The sequence below is a fragment of the Petaurus breviceps genome, unplaced genomic scaffold (assembly GCF_028583685.1).
Source record: "Petaurus breviceps papuanus isolate PSGF00001 unplaced genomic scaffold, PetGlider_PUasm1.0 37, whole genome shotgun sequence".
Classification (NCBI taxonomy): Eukaryota; Metazoa; Chordata; class Mammalia; order Diprotodontia; family Petauridae; genus Petaurus; species Petaurus breviceps.
The window spans coordinates 69,046,266-69,064,567 of NW_027186296.1; the positions used below are offsets into that span (position 1 = coordinate 69,046,266).

At 40.6% G+C, this 18,302-nt stretch overlaps 1 protein-coding gene across 1 annotated transcript in view; it reads left to right on the forward strand.

Moving 5' to 3' along the window:
• The first annotated feature begins 694 nt into the window (after positions 1-694).
• The window catches only part of FAH (fumarylacetoacetate hydrolase), a 59,508-nt gene continuing 41,900 nt past the window's right edge, over positions 695-18,302 (forward strand). Inside the window, exons 1-2 of the mRNA XM_069098675.1 lie at positions 695-958; positions 16,422-16,532. Coding sequence (XP_068954776.1) covers positions 878-958; positions 16,422-16,532 — 192 coding nt within the window. The 5' untranslated portion in view covers positions 695-877. The remainder of the gene's footprint in view (positions 959-16,421; positions 16,533-18,302) is intronic.

Genomic DNA, 18,302 nt, shown 5'->3' on the forward strand with positions numbered 1-18,302 from the left:
ACAATCCTATAATCCAGGGAGCGTGTTTATTATTTTTCTTGTAACACCTCCAAACAAAGCACCTCTAATCACTGTCTGTTTATTAGGATCACAACATTTTTGAACAAGAAGGGGGCTTTGGAGATCATGTCTAACACCTTTTTTTTACAATTGAGTAAAACTGAAACTCAGAAAGGCAAAGAGACATGCTCAAGGAAACCCATCTCGTAAACGGTCCAGGCAGGATTATTATACTCTTAAATATTCTACCTTCAAATTTAGTTCCACCTCTCATCCGACCGCCGGTCTGCATAAAAGTCTGTGGGTGCCTCCAGCTGTGCACCCTTTAACTTGGGCTCGTGACATAGCCCTCACAAGAGCCAGCCTTCTAAGTGTGTCTGCACGGGGTCTCACAAAAGAAAGGCGGGGTGCCCAGTGGGGTGTAAAGCGAGAAGGATCTGGGTGCAGGCGATTGACGGTTTTTTTGTGGGGTCTCTGCAAACTTGGCCAGTTGCAGCCAAGAAAGTCACGCTTTCCCTTTTTAGCTGAGTCATTCGGGCACCTGACTTTACAGTTGCATTAAGCAAGACCCGGAGGGGTGCAGGGTTGGAGGCCAGAGGGGTGGTTGGTAGGGGTGGGTGGAGGGAGGAGCTGGGAGGAGGGGGACCAGGACTGAGAGCAGGCGGGGCTAGGCTGGCATATGGGGAGCCTACTGGCTGCTTACTAGGGGCCGGGCGGGAAGGGAGGAGCCGCCCCGCTGCCAGCTTTAGAGTCACAGCTGCGGGGACCTCGAGGAGCCCCTGCGAGCACAGAGCAAGATCGCGTAACGCACTCCGCGGCCAAGGTGGAGACTGCTACTGAGCCCTGAACGGAGGAGGCTGCCCAGTCCGGTACAAGCATGTCCTTTATTCCCGTGGCCGAGAACTCGGACTTCCCCATTCAGAACCTTCCCTACGGAGTCTTCTCCACCCCAGAGAACGTGAGTCAGGTTTAGGATTGAGAGCTGGAGGAGGAGGCTGGAGACCGGGCTCTCCAAACTCCTCCTTTTACAAGTGGGGAAACCGAGGCCCAGATCTCTCTGCTTTGTCGGGGGCCGAGAGGGGGGGAGGGGCGAGGGAGGGGGCGGGGGGGGGGCGGGGGGGGGGGGAGGGGTTGGGATCTGAAAGGGTCTCAGGCTGGAGCCAGGGAGTCTCAGGCCTTTTCTGCGTGTAATCCTACCCCGATCCCTGCCCCAACTTTGCTCCCCTGCAGCGTCCTCAGCTTCAGCCCTCCTGGAGCTGAGCGCCAGTGCTGCTGATCCCCGCGCTCTGTCCCGGAAAAGCTCCAGGGAAGAGGCCACTGTTAGTTTCTGGTGTGTTAACCTCGAAGGGAACAGGCCTAGCCGCTTCAGTTATTTTCCTATCTGAGCTCCTCCACTTAAGCTTAGCTTCTCCTCTCTCCTGCTTTGAGGGGCGGGAGGGAGTAGAAGGAGGATGTTTTTGGACGCTTAACCCTCTTTTTCATGTTCTCATTCTGCTTCTGGAGGCGGACGCGGGAGACAGTGGTGGATGGCATGACTCACTTGTTGGCAGTGGTGGATAGCTCTGGACCATATAGCTATGGGTCGTGGAATAGAAGGTGAAAATATTTCTAGGTATAAGGCTAAAAGTCAGAGCAATTAGGGATTTTGAACTGGTCCCTTTTTTTAAAAAAAGGTTGCTTTTAAAAAAAATTGGCTCAATTTTTTCCCTTTAGAACTATTGCTTTAAAATCCTAGCTTTTGTCTTTTTTTTCTCCTTCACCTCTCCTCTTTATTTGCAAGGTAAACTTGTTTTCAGTTATTTCTCAGTCTTATCCAACACTCTGTGACCCCATTTGGGGTTTTCTTGGCAAAAGATACTCTAGTAGTTTACCATTTCCTTCTCTTGTCTCATTTTACAGATTAAGAAATTGAGACAGAGTGAAGTGACTTGTCCTGGGTCACCCAGCTAAGTGTTTGAGGCCAGATTTGAACTCAGGAAGATAAGTATTTCTGCCCCTGCACCACTTAGGTAGCACAGTGAATAGAATGGCCAGGCCCTGGAGTCAAGAGGATCTGAGTTCAAATCCAGCCTCAGACACTTCCTAGCTGGGTAATGTCGGGCAAGTCACTTCACCCTGTTTGCCTCAGTTTCCTCATCTGTAAAATGAGATGGAAATGACAAACCACACAGGTATCCTCCCCAAGAAAAGCTCAAATGAGGTTATGGAATCAACAACATGTTCAAGGTAAACTTACCTAATCATAATAATATCTGAGATACACACACATATACCTTAAATTTGCTCACATTATATCATTTGATTTTTTTCAGCCATTCTAGGAGATAGGTGATACAGGCTATTATCACACTCATTTTATAGATTAAGAAACAAGAACAGAGAGGTTAAGTGATTTACACGTGGGTTACAGAGCTATTAAGTATAGGAGACAAGGTTCAAACCCAGCTTCTTCAGAATCCTAAGTTAAGCATTGGTACCTCTCTACAATGTTTTTAAGTGAACTCAGACTAGGAGTAGGCAAGTCAAGCTGTGAACCTTTGTCACAACTTGCAAGGGAGGGGGAGGTCGCTTTTTAACATTAGTTTTTACAAATGTACATAATATTATTGTAGAAAGTTGCCCTCTCTAGATCACATGAGTATTTTTTTTTTGTGATAAGGCAGGCCACATGTGTTATTACATACAATGAAGAGTCAAAGTTCCATATGGACAGGCAGCAGAAAAATTTTCAAACCTTGACTAGGACTCACAAATACCTTGAACAGGCTCTGAACTGGGTTCATCTTTTAAACCTATAAAATGTTAGAACTGAAAGACCATTCCACAGGCCCATCACATCCTATAGATAAGAAATTGCATGTAAAGGTGAAGCTTCTTGACCCAAATCACATAGCTGTTTAGCAGTAAAACTAGGACCAGACAGGTTTTTTTCTCCCAATCCTTTCATCTCTGCAATGCCAGATCAGAAAAATAAAGGTAGCTTCCAGCCAGTCAGGTAATTTCACTTTGGCTCCTTGTTCTTTTACCTTTGTTTAATAATTTTCTTTTGTTTTTTCAGATTTTATTGATGTCTTGTTTTTGCAGTCATATCTTGACTATGCTCTTCTCTCCCAAACCACCACATTGATTCCTTCCTTTGTAACAAAGAAAAACAGTTATGTCAAATAGGTTAGTAAAGCAAACACACTAAACCATATTCACAACATTCTATGCTCATAGTCCCTGTCTGTATTCAGAGGAAAAATTTCATTCACTTTCTACCTGTATCCTAGACAGATGATAATGACTAGCACCTTAGGGTTTGCAAAGCACATTACAAATATTATCTCATTTGATCTTTACAACCCTGGTGAGTAGGTGCTATTATTAGGAGAAAACTGAAGCAGACAGAGGTTATGTGACTTGCTCAAGGTCATATAGCTAGCAAGTCTCTGAGAATGGATTCAAACTCAGATTCCTTTATTCTATAACCAGTACTTCATTCACTGTGCCACTTAGCTTTAAGAAATGCTTGATGGGGGTGGCTAGGTGACGCAGTGAATAGAGCATCTGCCCTGGAGTCAGGAGGACCTGAGTTCAAATCCAGCCTCAGACACTTAACACTTACTAGCTGTGTGACCTTAGGCAAGTCACTTAACCTCAAGTGCACTGCCTTCCCCTCTTCAAAAAAAAAAGAAATGCTTAATGAATGAAGATGAAGATATCCATTGTTGTTATGCTATTTTCTGTGTTAATAATTCCCTTGATTTCGAAAGCTCTTAGGGATCATTGACTTAAAGTGGTCAGTGACCTTAGAGGTCATTTAGTCCAATAGTTGAAGAAAATGAGGTTCAGAGAAGCTATGACTTTCCTAGTATCACATGGTAAATGGCAGAAGCAGGATGAAAACCCAGACTCTCGCCCTGAGAATCCATTGTTCTTTTTTTCCTGTTGTACCATGTTATATTACTTTTAACTTTACAGAACTTTCAATGACTATATTTACGTGAAGGAAGCCTTTGAAACCATGTCCTCAGCATCAAACTTTGTCAATAGCATGTGAGCAGGAGCCGAGAAGGCAGAGAGTGGTAGTGATCCAGGGATGGAATTGGATAATGAATGATGCACAAGGGAGCTAGGGATTTGAGAGCAGACCTGAGTGTCAAGTTGAATTCACTACCTATAAAATAGAGAGATGGAATGGTAAGAGTCTGTGATCAGAGGAATGACAAAGCATTGAATCAAAGATGTGGAACACATGAGTAAGAGTGAGATTGACAGTGTTGCTGTCCCTGTGTATAGTAGAGAGAGAGTAAAGGAGCCGGTCACAGGATGAAAGGAGTTTGAGGAACCAGGAGTTTAGGGAATCTAAGGGAGCCTCAATATGAATGTTGAAGTTTTTAATCTAATGGTAATGGTAGGAGATAAGGAAGAGAAGAAGATAGCAAATAGGTGTTGAACTCTGAGAAAGGAAGAATGAGCTGGCAGCCTGTGTAAGATAGCCACCATGATCCTTAAAAGGTAAACCTTTTTTAGTAGCACCAACCACAGAAGAGGAGAGATTGCTGATTGATTGATGGAGACAAAGGAAGAGTCTAGAAATGGTAGGGGGGAGTATTTTGACTTCCTCTCAAAGAATACACTAGTGTGTTGGGAGTATGAGAAAAGGTACAGCCAATGTGGGAGAGGTTTAGGGTGAAGGAAAAGGTTGGACATTCCAGAGGACACAGTAGAAGAGATGGGCATAGTTTAAAGTGGGACATGAGTGGGGTTGAAGAGGAAGATGATAATGAGATTGAGAGGTGGGGTTTGGGGATATTTTACTCCTAGGCAGCTGGTGGTTAATACAGGGCTGTAAAGAATGAGGGCTGCTAGGGGGCACAGTGGATGGAGCGCCAGACTCAGAGTTGGAAGACTCCTCTTTCTGAGTTCAGAACTGGCCGCAGACACCTACCTAGATGTATGATCCTGGATAAGTCACTTAACCCTATTTGTCTCAGTTTTCTCATCTGTAAAATGAGCTGGAAAAGGACATGGCAAATCACTCCAGTATTTTTGCCAAGAAAACCCCCAAATGGATTATGAAGAATTTGAAACAACTGAGCAACACCAGGGAGGGTGAAAGGTGGTAGGAGTTTGTTAGCAGTGTGTAGCAAATGAATTGTTAATGCTCTCAGTTTCCATGGGGAGGTCTTTCAGGGGAAAGGCCAAAACTGAAGCATCTTATTTACCTTCCCTTTCCTTTGGGTTGGGTGGGGACAGGGTAACCTTTTCATCTTTGCCTTTTCTGTCTATCAGGTTCTATGGAAAACATTTTGTGATGCCCCCCTCCCCAGTTGTCCATGCTCTATCCCCCCACAGATTATCTAATACTTTTGTATCTGTGCATTTGATGCCCCGCCTGCAGCGCCATGAGAGATGTTCCTTCAGGCTAAGGACTGCTTTGCGTTCATCTTTGTATCCCAAGCTCTTAGCACAGTTAGCAGTCTGTAGTAGGCATTTAATGAATATTTGTCTAAATTGAATTATTGACATCTAGTCCTTATCCCACCGTACCACCCTACCTCCCTTTAGCGCTCATCCCTAACCCTGAATGAGCCATGGTGAAATCAGGAGCATGTATTCTGTCTCCTCTCTTAACTCTTTCTGTGTCCCTGGCCCGGCCCAATTGACGACCAGATGACAAGTGCCCTTTTTTCCCCTTCTTCTTCCATCTGCCGCAGGCACAGGCTGGTGGTATCTAGCACTATAAAGAAGAAAGAGAAGCTTTGGCTTCCCTGGGGGTGGAGGCCAGTTCTGGTGTGTTAGGAGACAGCCATTTGTATGTAAAAAATGTTTATTAATTGGGAGTTCACAAGGAAAAAAAAGCCAAAACCCAAACCTTATATTATTATTCTTCCAGCTTTACAGATGGGAAAGCTGCGGTATAACTTACTACTAAAACAGACATATAGAGCTGTGGGTCCCACAACAATACATCAGTTCATGTTCTCTCCCTCTCCCTCTCTCTCTCTCTCTCTCTCTCTCTCTCTCTCTCTCTCTCTCTCTCTGTGTCTGTCTCTCTGTCTCTCTGTGTGTCTCTCCCTCTTTTTCCATATATAATATATTATTACATTATATATTGTATTATTGATTCTATATTATATAAGATTATAAAGAACATATATTAGATATAAAGAACATGTATTATTTTTATATAGAGAGTATAATGTAATATAGTACATATTATATATGTTGAGAAAGAGAGCACATGCATTGGTATATTGGTGTGGGACCCAGCACACCTATACATACACATATATGTGTGTTTATATATGTATGTGTGTATATATACACATATATACAGATGTATGTGAGTGTATGTTTGTTTGTATTTTCTCTTTATATCACACTCATTTCTGTGGGGGAAAAACAATACTTCTCTCACATCCTACTCCAGCCTTCCCTTGTGATTGTTGTTGTTCAGTTGTGTCCTTGTGATTGTTGTTGTTCAGTTGTGTCCAATTCTTCCTGACCCGTGGACCATAGCGTGGCAGGCCTTTAAGGAGTACGAATTTAGCAAAGATATACAGTGTAGTATCTGACAGCGTGTACAACATTCTGTCTCTGCTGTAAGGAGGGAATTATCTGTTTAACGAGACCTTGGTTTTTAAATTCATCTAAATTCGACCTCATTTTAATGATCTCATTTCCATTGTTCTTTATTCTTCATTATCTTTCTCTTGATTGTGCTTACCCTGCATCTGTTTGTTATCCCAGTGTTCTTGGCATTTGACCCATAGAGCCACAGCTTCTGGAAAGCAAAAGAAACCTTAAAGATCATTTAATCAAACTCCCTTCTTTATTGATAAAGAAATTATGGCTCAGAGAGGCCTAGGGACAAGCTCACACTGTAGATTATTTGTAGAGCTTTGGCTGGAGCCCAGGTTTCCTGGATTCCAGACCAATATTCTTTCTGCTACATTAAAATTTGGTTTTTATCCATAAAATCAAAGGTATATCAAGGATACCTAATCTTACCTGATGTATGGGAAGGTATCACTGCCCATTTGGAAAAGTAGCCTTATGCTTCACCACAAATCTCCAAGGGATTGAATGGCAAGTATTTCCTTTAGTTCTATACCCAGCATCAGGGATAATTGAATGTGCACCCAAGTTGTCCTGAGCAGGACCTCAGTAAGTAGAGACTTGTTAAAGTGGCTGGACTGCTCTATTATGGTAGTAAAAACATATTAGAAAAGGGAAAAGCTGTCCAAGAAGGAGTTAGGCTAACAGCGGCGTTACCACTGCACCCTAATTTGTGATCATTCTTGGCTGGATTTCTGATCCTAATGTTGAACACATATGCATATCATATGCAATATTATAAATTTTTTATTTTCAGTGATTTGCCGTTAGTACATTTCAAAGATATGAGCTTTCCTGTTACTGTATCACACCTTAACTACACCAGAGGTTTCTTGGGATGTTGTAATGTGACAAGAAGTTAAACGTAAATCTGGCAGTGCAATTCAAATAGACGACCCAGTTAAAATTTAACTTATGTTAGCCAGGCTTCCCAAGTGACCTTTCTTATAATGACCCTTGACAGTGTCTTTCTAATTTTTATCTAAGCAAATAGCATAGTGCAGTGACCGCTGGCTTTGAAATCAAAGAATCTGAGTTCAGATCTTGGCACTGATACTACCTGTATGATTTTGAATAACTCCTTTAACTTCTCTGGGTCTCAGTTTCCTCATACATAAAATCGGATGTGGGATGTAGAGCACTAGATGTCCTCAGGTCCGTTCCAGCTCAAGATCTATGATTCTGTGATCCTAATTGGACCTGATAGGAATTCTAAGCAACAAACATGAATCAAGTGCAGGAAAACCCTTTGGAGCAGGTAAGGTAGGAGTCAAGCTAGACTGTGTGAGAGATGAAGTTCTGTTGCATAAATGCCTTCATTTGTCCAGAACAACATCTCTTAGTGTGATGTCATCACACTCCTCTGATTTTTAGATGTTGAAATGTGCTAAAACAGCAGCTGAGGGGAAGCCCTGTGAGAGAGGAAGTCTATTTCACCTATTTTTAAGAAAAGATTAAAAAAAAAAACCCCACCAACCATCTATATTCTAGTTCATTCAGAATTTTGAAATGGACTTCCTAAGGATCCTTAGGATTATTAGTTACTTCTTAGTGTGGTTAACAGTTATAATATGACTCCTTCTCTATCTGGTTCCATGGCCTTCTTTCCTTACCCATCCCCAAACAAAAGCTGGTTTGCCTGGCAATGACAATAGAACATTTTTTTTTGACAATCAGCATGAGGAAAAGTTAGAGGAAAAGAGTAACCTTTAAGACATGATTAGAAAATAGTGCTATGAAACATAGGTAAAATATTATTTAAAGAATATTAATTTGTCATATAGCTAAGTATTATAAAAATATCCATTGTGGAGCCAGAAAAAAATTTTTCTTTTAAAGTGACTAGCCTTGAGGATTTCTTCCTCCCCGCCACACTGGAGGATTAGCCTGCCAACAGGAAAATGGGAAATCTACTGGACCTGTGATTTCATTGGTACAGGGAATCCCAGGTAAGGATACCCTCTCTACCTGTGCAGGTCAGCACCTTCCGGGTAACATAGTCTTAGAGCATTACCCAGAGCACTGAAATGTTAAGTAACTTGTTTCTGATCACACAGCCACTGTGTGTCACACCTGAACCAGGACTTGACCCCAGGTCTTCCTGGCTCAGAAGATAGTTCTCTATCTTCTACGTTATCTGAGATAACCTAACCTGTCAACTTTGTTATTTACTTAAAGCTTATAACGTAATTGAATGCTCTCTTTGTTTCTCTCTTCTCACTCTTTTTCCTTAATATTATTAAGTTTTGAGGGGAAACTTTACAAATATTAATATTAACTTCATTCTTGACTGGTTCCAGTATCACTGATGAATATTATCTTTCTGGATAGAGTTGTTTTATTTTTTGTTTTGTTTTGTTTTTAACTAGATGAGTAAAGCCAAAATTTCCAGACTTGGAATAATGTTATCCAATCCTCAAGAATTTCAATTTTACCCTGTAGCACCCACTTAATGGAACCTCTTTCCCCCAAAAGCAGGAAGATCTTCGGAAGTGATTGGGTGATCCTGTTGTCCCCCACACAAATAAATACAAATGAAATGGCCTGAAATCTTGCACTATACTTACCCTTCAGCCAAGAAAGACAATTTAAAACTCCTATATAGGAAAGACCCCCTTGCCTTTAATTTTCACTTCTAGGCCTGCTATTGGCCTTCCTTTGGGTCCTAGGCATGAATCATGGAATCTTAGAGTTGGAAGATACACTTAAGAATAATAACTAGTACCTTGGTAATGTTTCTCCATTTTTTACAGTGCAGTCACTAATTTTACACATTCACCACAACTCTTGTCAGATAGAGAGGGGGCAGGTCTTGTTTTCACCAGGAGGCACTGAGTCAGAGAAGTTAAGTGGCTTGCCAACACCACATGAGTGACCTAGAACCCAGATTAGAACCCCAATCTAGTGCCTCTTTGATTTTTTTTTTGCACAATCCAGCACTTGATGGATAAACAGTCGGGATTAGAGGACAAAAGTAACTTTGTAGACAAGTATTGCCAGTAGCTACTAAGCTCTTTAGTTCCTGTTTATGGAGTGTCCCATTAAAGTGAGTCATGGGGAAGAAAGGAAGAATGTGTTTTTGGAGTACTGTCCAATCATCTGCCCTTAAGAGCATGAACAGGCACAGATCCTCACTGGCTGTACAAAGCTGGAAGCTGGCAATGAAGATTGCTGAATATAACTCACTTTGTCAGTGCTTTTGAAATTTGCAAAATGCTTTGTATACTTTATCTCAGCTATAGTCACCATTTTACACATGAGGAAACTGAGATCCAGAAAGGTTAAATGCCTTACCTATGGTCACATGGCTGGTAAAAGTCTGAGGTGGATTCGAACCCAGGTCTTTCTCACTTTAAGCCCAGGAATCTAGTACAGTATGCTGTTGACATTGATAAGAGATATGGGCTTGAATCAAAAAGTACTTTCTGAGAGACTTTTGAAAGCTCTACAAGAAAGTATAATAAAATGAGTTTTAAAAAAATATTATGGAAGTAAACTCTGAAATAATTGGGATGTTCTGGGGGCCTATGGAAAGTTTAGGCCTATGGAAAGTTCCTTGGAGTGGGGATGCCCAGTTCCCCTTTACTGCAGTTGTTAATAAAAACCACAGAAATGTTTTCCCTAGATGTGGGTCATATCATGATGGCTCATCCATTACGGCAGGGGGGTGATCTTGAGTTCTCCAAGTTGAGGCCAGCAGAATGCAAAGTCGGGCAGGTCTTTGATTAGGAGCTTGATGTAGACAGTATGTCTGCCTGAAGTTCAATCTAGCAAAGTTCTGAGAGGTTTAACACTTGTGGTGGCTCAGGATGATGAATATTTTGGGCATAGCAACTTGAGATAACTATCTCACTAAATTGGAGAAGGGTTATCAATGGATATGGTCACCCACTGCTTTTGAGGTAGACTTAAAGCTTTTCCATATGTTCTCACAAGCTCAAAATTACTCTAAAAGTATAATTAAAGGATATTGGAAAGGAGTAGATATCGCTGCATTTTTTGTTTGTTTGTTTCACATCTCTGCCTGATTTCCATATGGTGAACATGTAGAAAGGAAAGGCTGACAGAGAACCTTTTGTAGGGAAAATCATCAGACTACCCAGATTGGCATCTTGGCTCAGCTAGGATCATAGAACCATAGGTTCAGAGCAGGCCATCTCAGAGGCCATCAAGCCAAGCCCCTTCATTTTATAGATGAGGGGATTGAGGCACAGGGAGGCTAAGTGACTTATCTAGGGCCATACATCCAGTAAGTGTATGAGGCCGGATTTAAACCCAGGCCTTCCTGATCCATTAGGTCATGGAACTGCCTCTACATACCAGCTGCATGCCTTTGGGTAAGTTGGTTAATTTTTCTGAGCCTCAATTTTCTTTGCAAAATAGAAGAAATAAAATCTCTGCCCTTTCTACTTCCTAGGGTTATGCATTGGATCAAGTGAGATTGTGTATGGACAAAGTGCTCTGTAAATAATGATAATAGCATTTCTATAAAACTTTAAGGTTTGTAAAGTGCTTTTGGTGTATCATCTCATTGGTTCTTACAATATTTCTGTAAGGTAGGTGCTATTTTTATCTTTATTTTGCAGATGAGGAAACTGAGGCTGACAGGGGTAAATAACATGCCCTGGCTTACGTGATATACCTCACCTAATACCGTGTTTCCCCGATAATAAGACCTATCCCGAAAATAAGCCCTCCCCTTACTGTGTAAGATTCCTCTAAAATAAGCCCTATTGAGATTGCTATTGTAGTGAAGTTGATCCCCTGCGCTACACGCTACATTACGGTACCCTCTGTATGCCCCGGCCCCCCCCCCCCCCCGTGAAATGCATGCTGCGCTCCGAGCTGCATCCAATCAGAGCTGCAGCAGTGAGCGCGTCATCCTGTTCTTTATTGAATTCATTATTGAATAAAGGTACATTTTTTTTGTTCACATTTACCTGTTTATTAAAATTGCTGTCAATGTTCATTAAAATAAGCCCTCCCCTGCAAATAAGCCCTCTGGTGTTTTTCTGTCCAAAAAAAATAATAAGACAGTGTCTTATTATCGGGGAAACACGGTAAGTGTTGCAGGCAAGATTCAAACTCCAGGTGCACTGTCCCACCTAGCTGCCTCCCTATGAGCTGTAAAACGAAGGTGTCAAACACATGACCTACAACACCCTTGAGTGTAGCCTGAACCAGATTAAAATGTAATTGGGAAATTTTAACAAAGCAAATAGGACTCCAATAGATACTTAATATGTGGTTTTCTAAGTCCATGTGTGGCTCGTGAAAAGCCTTATGTACCACATGGTTTATATGTCCCCATTTCTATTTGAGTTTGACACCAATGCTTTAAAGCATGAGATAAGTATAATATGTTATATTTGTATATTTATTATACATTATTTTAATAATTATGCCCTGTATTATATATTTATAATGATGTATAATAATTATGTCATACAGTCATGTGTAAATATATGTAAAATATATCATCAATAAGGTATTATTTTTTTTTTAATTAAATTTATTTTTTGTTACATTTTAAGTTCCAAATTGTCTCCCTCCCTCCTCACCCCATGCTAAAGAAGGCAACCATTTGACATACATACACATATATATATGTGTATGTGTATATACATACATACATACATACATATATACTATGTATACTTCTGTTTATCAGTTCTTTCTGTGAAGATGGATAGCATCTTCATAGGTCCTTTGTAGTTGATTTGAGTATTTATAATACTCGTAATAAGTTAGTTGTTCACAGTTACTCATTGAATAATTTTTGCTATTAAATATTTACAGATTTCTCTTGGTTCTGCCCATTTCACTTTCATTGTTTCATTCAAGTCTTTCTATGTTTTTCTTTTTTTTAATTAAATTTCATTTTTATTTTTAGTTTACATCATTTATTTCCACAAGATTTTGAGTTACAAATTTTCTCCCCATCTTTCCCCTACCCATCACCCGAAAACAGTGATCCCACTGTATACCCCCTCCCCCAATCTGCTCTCTCCTATATTTTCATGTTTTTCTAAAATCAATCAGCTCATCATTTTTTTGGGGGGGGAGTAATTAATTATTTTTAGTTTTCAACATTCACTTCTATAAGATTTTTAGTTCCAAATTTTCCTCCTTCCCTCTCTTTCCCCCTCCCCAAGAGAACTTGCAGTCCGATATAGGCTATACATGTACAATCATATTAAACACATTTCCACACTATTCATGCTGCAAAAGAAGAATCAGAACAGAAGGGGAAAGCCATGAGAAAGAAAAAAAAAGAGCAAATAGTATGCTTCAATCTACATTCAGATGCTATAGTTCTTTCTCTGGATGTGGATAGCACCTTCCATCATGAATACCCTGGAATTGTCTTAGATTATTGTATTGCTGAGAATCAGCTCATCATGTCTTACGGTATAATAGTATTCCATCACAATCATATATCACAACTTGTTTAGCCATTCCCCAATTCATGAGCATCCCCTTGTGAGATAAAGAGTCTAAGAGTCTAGTAATATATGGAGTACTACTTCCACAGATATTGCCACACAAGGAGTTTGCTAAGGGAGACAATGTTAGCAGATAAGCACTTTCTGTTTTACAAGAATGATGGTCAGGGCCTCCTAGCTCAAGGGTGTTAGAGAGAGTGACGCTGGCAGCATGGCCTTAACTCCAGAGTTTATCCCTTATCCCTGGTCACCAAGACCTAACTACTGCACATGCTAATAGCCTTCCTACATATTAACTTACATGCCCATGCATAGATTATCCCTCCATTTTCTGAACTTGGGTCCTATGTAGACCCGTGTTTGGGAGGGGGGGACAGGTTAAGGAGCAATATGTAGTGGGTAGGTTAGAAAGATTGTAACCTGGAAGAGTCCCAGCTCTGAAGGGAGGAACCAGGGGTGACTAATCCATTAAAAGCTCAGTTAAACTTCTGTGTGTATGTATGCATCCCTACAAGTGTAAGCATCTACTCCAGAGTGTAAAGAAGTGCTTCCTTCACTCACTTCAGTCCAAGTCTCGTTTCTTAAGGGAGTGACTGAACCCCATTTCTTATACCCTCAACATCCAGTTCTTTGACACCACAAAGAGTTGCTATAAACATTTTAGAATGGGTATCATTATTATTACTTGAAGTGTTAGTGTGTCTCAGATGGGTTTAAGACTCACCTGGTAGAAATTGAAATCAATTAAGAAAACATTTATTAATTGCCTACCGTGTGTCTCTAGCTTTCCATTTGGATGATGCTTTTCTGGCTGTGTTTTTGTTGTTTTAAATGAACTTGTGATTACAATCTGCAGGAGACTTTTCCTGGTCTTTCCCTCTACTCCCAACAGTTACTTGTGCCTTTGGCTTTCAGACTGCCTTCATGTTCTCTGTAGATAGCTTGTATGTACCTAGAGATTTGCATGTTGTTTCTTTCTTTAGAATGTATGTGCCTTGAGGGCAGGAACTAGGTGGGTTCCCCCCCCCCTTTCTTTGTATTCCCAAAGCTGGGCATGTAAGAAATTAACAAATGCTTACTTTCTTGACTGACCCCTTTCTCACTGAGGGAATCTCACTGAGGGAACTATCACCAATGCAGATCAGCACCTGCTGTGCAACCTGTAGTCCTAGAGAGTTGCCTTAGGGAACTGCCAGTTAATAGTAATAACAACATCTCCAGAAATTTCACTTAAAAGGGGTTTGGAATACCTCACTTGGAAGCCAGGCTGTGGAAAATATTGCAGTCAACTGGGCAAACATGACCTAGGGTTTCTTGCTTTGAAGACTATAACTTAGTTCAGTGGGAACAAATTCCAGTATTTTGTACAGTATTTGCTATCATGTTTTTAATAACCAAAGAGCACTATGGGCTTTTATGATACAGAAAAGAATATTCAGATTATCTTGTAGACATTTTACATCCATGAAATGTTACACTCTCTCTGTCACTTGGTTTTGCTTAACTGTTTTTCTTTGCTTTAAAGGAAGGTGTGTGTGTGTGTGTGTGTGTGTGTGTGTGTATGATGATTGCAATGTAAATCCAAAAGGCATCAGTACGTCTCATCATTAAATTAATTAATACATTAATTAAGTCATACCCAGGAGAAAGTCCTGCTGGCCAAATAGTTATTAACGGTAAAGTGTTTTTGTTGGACTTTAGTTTTTTAATCAGTTTGAATAGTAATGTCATTCATAAGTATCATTTAGATTGCAGTATATCTGATTCTAAGAAGTAGTAGGGGCAACTAGGTAGTGCAGTAGATCGAGTGCCAGACCTGGAGTCAGGAAGGCCTGAGTTCAAATCCAGCCTTAGATGCTTACCTAGCTGTATGATAGTGGGCAAGTCACTGAACCCTGTTTACCTCTGTTTCCTCTTCAGTAAAATAAGCTGGAGGAGGAAATGGAAAACCACTTCAGTATCTCTGCCAAGAAACAATGGGGTCACAAAGAGTTGGACACAATCGAAACACCTGAATGACAACAACAAAGAAGTAGTAAAAGGATAATATTGAATCTGTCATCTGTCATATTTTCACAAATAATACTTAATATGGGGAAGCTGGGAGAAAGAGACCTTAGCATCATCTTCCACATTTGATGGCTGAAGACAGTGTGGTCCATGGTTGTGACTTGCCAGGGTCAGTCAGGAAGATAGAGATAGAGCAGGGATGAGAACCCAAGCCAGGCCAGTCCATTGGTCCTTCTGATGTCCCATGATGATGTAGTTAGAGGGCCTTGACAAGTCACTTTAATCTCTTTGGGGTTTCTTTTTTAAGATGAAGAGATTGAATTTGGATAATCTTTAAATTCTAACCTTTCCAGGTCTTCGGTTCTATGGTTACGTGATTGTCTGATGTGCCCAGTACTGATAGCTAGTATTTTTTTTTTTTTGAGGGAGGAAGGCAAGGCAGTTGGGGTTAAGTGACTTCCCCAAGATCACACAACTAGTAAGTGTCTCAAGTGTCTGAGGCTGGATTTGAACTCAGCTCTTCCTGACTCCAGGGCCGGTGCTCTATTCATTGTGCCATCGCCTGCCCCAATAGCTTGCGTTTTTATAGTGCTTTAAAGTCTGCAAAGCAATTTATGTGTTACCTCATTCGATCTTCATTACAACCATGTAAAGTAAGTGGCATTATCCCCATTTTACAAGTGAGGAAACGGACAGAGGTTGAGGGACTCTCCGAGGGTTGCACAAACAGTAAATGTCTAAGACAAGATTTAAATCCAGGTCTCCCATAACTCTAGCTCCAGCCCTGTATTCACTGACACCTGTTTACCTTAACAGCTGAACCTAATAGCATAATGAATGACTGTGAAGTGGTGAGCTACTCATTACTGGAGCTATTCAAGGAGAATCTGTATGATTGATCACAGGGATAAGGGATATTGTAGAAATGATTCCTACCCTGGGTGGGAAGCTAGACCTCCAAGCTCAGATGAGCTAAAAAAATTCTAACTCTCTTACCACCTAATGAGCCTGATTCATTTCCCACTTCACAGATACAATATCCTTTCCCTACCCCTTCCTTCCTGCCCTTTAAAAAGATATGGAATTATTTTATCTATGAGATGTGACTTACAGCATAGTATATCTTGTCATTCAAAACACATTTGGGTTTATAGCACAGCTGGAGGCAAATGAGTTTGTGTAGAAAAGAGAAAACAGAATGCATTTCACAGTCATTTAGAGAGAAGCCATTTTAGGAGAGACAACTTATTCTTGAGATGACAATAATCTTTAGAATTTTTTTTCCTTCGGATGCTAGATTTGGCTTCTAATATCTCCCCAGGACTTTCCATAAAAATAAACTGCATTTTCCTGTTTTAGCCAAGACAAAGAATTGGTGTGGCAATTGGAGACCAGATATTGGATCTCAGTGTGATTAAACACCTATTCACTGGACCTGTCCTTTCCAGTCACCAGGATGTCTTTGAAAAGGTAGGTCTATCTGCCTTTTGGACAGCATTACTTTCTCCCACTGTCTTTAGTGGCTTGCACAGCTGGGTCTTGGGAAGTATTTTCCATAGACAGTATTTCTGGAAATTTGAGTTTTCAGAGTAGGATTGCGATGTGGTTAATTTGTTTTTTTTTTTTCCTTTTTTGGGGGGGGAGGGCAATTGGGGTTAAGTGACTTGCCCAAGGTCACACGGCTAGTAAGTGTGTCAAGTGTCTGAGGCTGGATTTGAACTCAGGTCCTCCTGACTACAGGGTCGGTGCTCTATTCACTGCACCACCTAGCCGCCCTGATGTGGTTAATTTGGAACCAATCAAGCTGGCAGAAATTGACATGAGCAATTACTAGATGACTCCAAATTTTTTTATTTTAGGATTTATTTACTGGGGAAATGAGCTCAGGTTAATTAATCACTCAACAAGTATTTATTAAGTGCCTACTTTGTGCCAGATCTATAGATATCTGGTAAAGGCATATTGGATTCTTGTGTTCATGACAGATAAGATGAATATGCAAGTGTCTACCAAATGACAAAATACTGGCTCAAGGAGCACCCCGTAAATTTAGGACAAATAAAAGAGAATCCTTCTTCATATAACAGATACTAAAATAAGTCCTCATTCTAAGAGGAAAGGAAGGCAGCTTCTTGTTGTGAAAAGGACATTGAAATGGGAATCACAAGACACAAATTCTTTTTCAACTTTGTCACAACTTGCTGTGTGTCCTTGAACAAATTGCTTCATTTCTGTGTCTCAATGTCCTCATCTCATAAAATGAGAAAATTGGACCAGATGATCTCCAAAGTGTCTTCCAGTCCTAAAAGTTTCAGATACTTTGACAAGAACAAGAAAGTTACCTCCAGCATTGTCACCACGAAAAGTCACTCTTGAGAACTGATAGATTCTTTTGCTCATCCTTCTTGAATGAGTTCTAAGAATATGGATGATGGCCATTTCAGTGCTAGGAGAGAACTGGGTCTTTTCTAGAGCCTAAGTCTAGCATTTGGAGTATGTACCCATTTCATTTCCATCACAATAAATTCACTTTTGATTGCCAAGATGATCTTGGAATAATTAACTACTTCTCATATATTGGTAACCATGAAGACATACTTAGGTGGAGGAAATCTTGTTTGTCTTCTTGGTATAATGGTTAGATGATTTTAGACATCTAGCTATGGATGAATTTAACTTCATCTTTGATAACTCTCTACTTCCTCCAGAATGTGCTGTTCTCCCTGACTCTAATCTCTCCTTGCTTCAGTTTATCCTTCTCATGGCCAGGGCAGTAAACACTCTTCTGGTTACAAATTTCCTCTTACCAACTTAATTGATTAACAGTCTATAGTTGCTATCAAATCTAAATCTGCTTTTAAGGGCTTGTTATCACATCCCCATCTTTATTCTTTATCTTTATAAACTCATCCTTTTTGCTTCACTTGGTCCTTTGGCTCTAACCAAACCAACCAGCCTGCTGTTTGTGGGCTCTAATAGATGAACTCTTGCCTTTTATTGTTTAGAATCAGGCCTTCTCCATATTTCCCAGCCACCAGCTCCAAACCATTCTGTAGTTTCATCCCTACTCCCAGTATGTTTTCTTATCCCACTGGAATGTAAATTCTTTGAAGGCAAGGCAGGGACTGTCTTCCTTGATTTTATTTGTATCCCTAGCACTTAACATGTCACCTCTCTCTCTCTCTCTCTCTCTCTCTCTCTCTCATATTCTTCTCCTTCCTTCTCCTCCTCCTCCTTCTC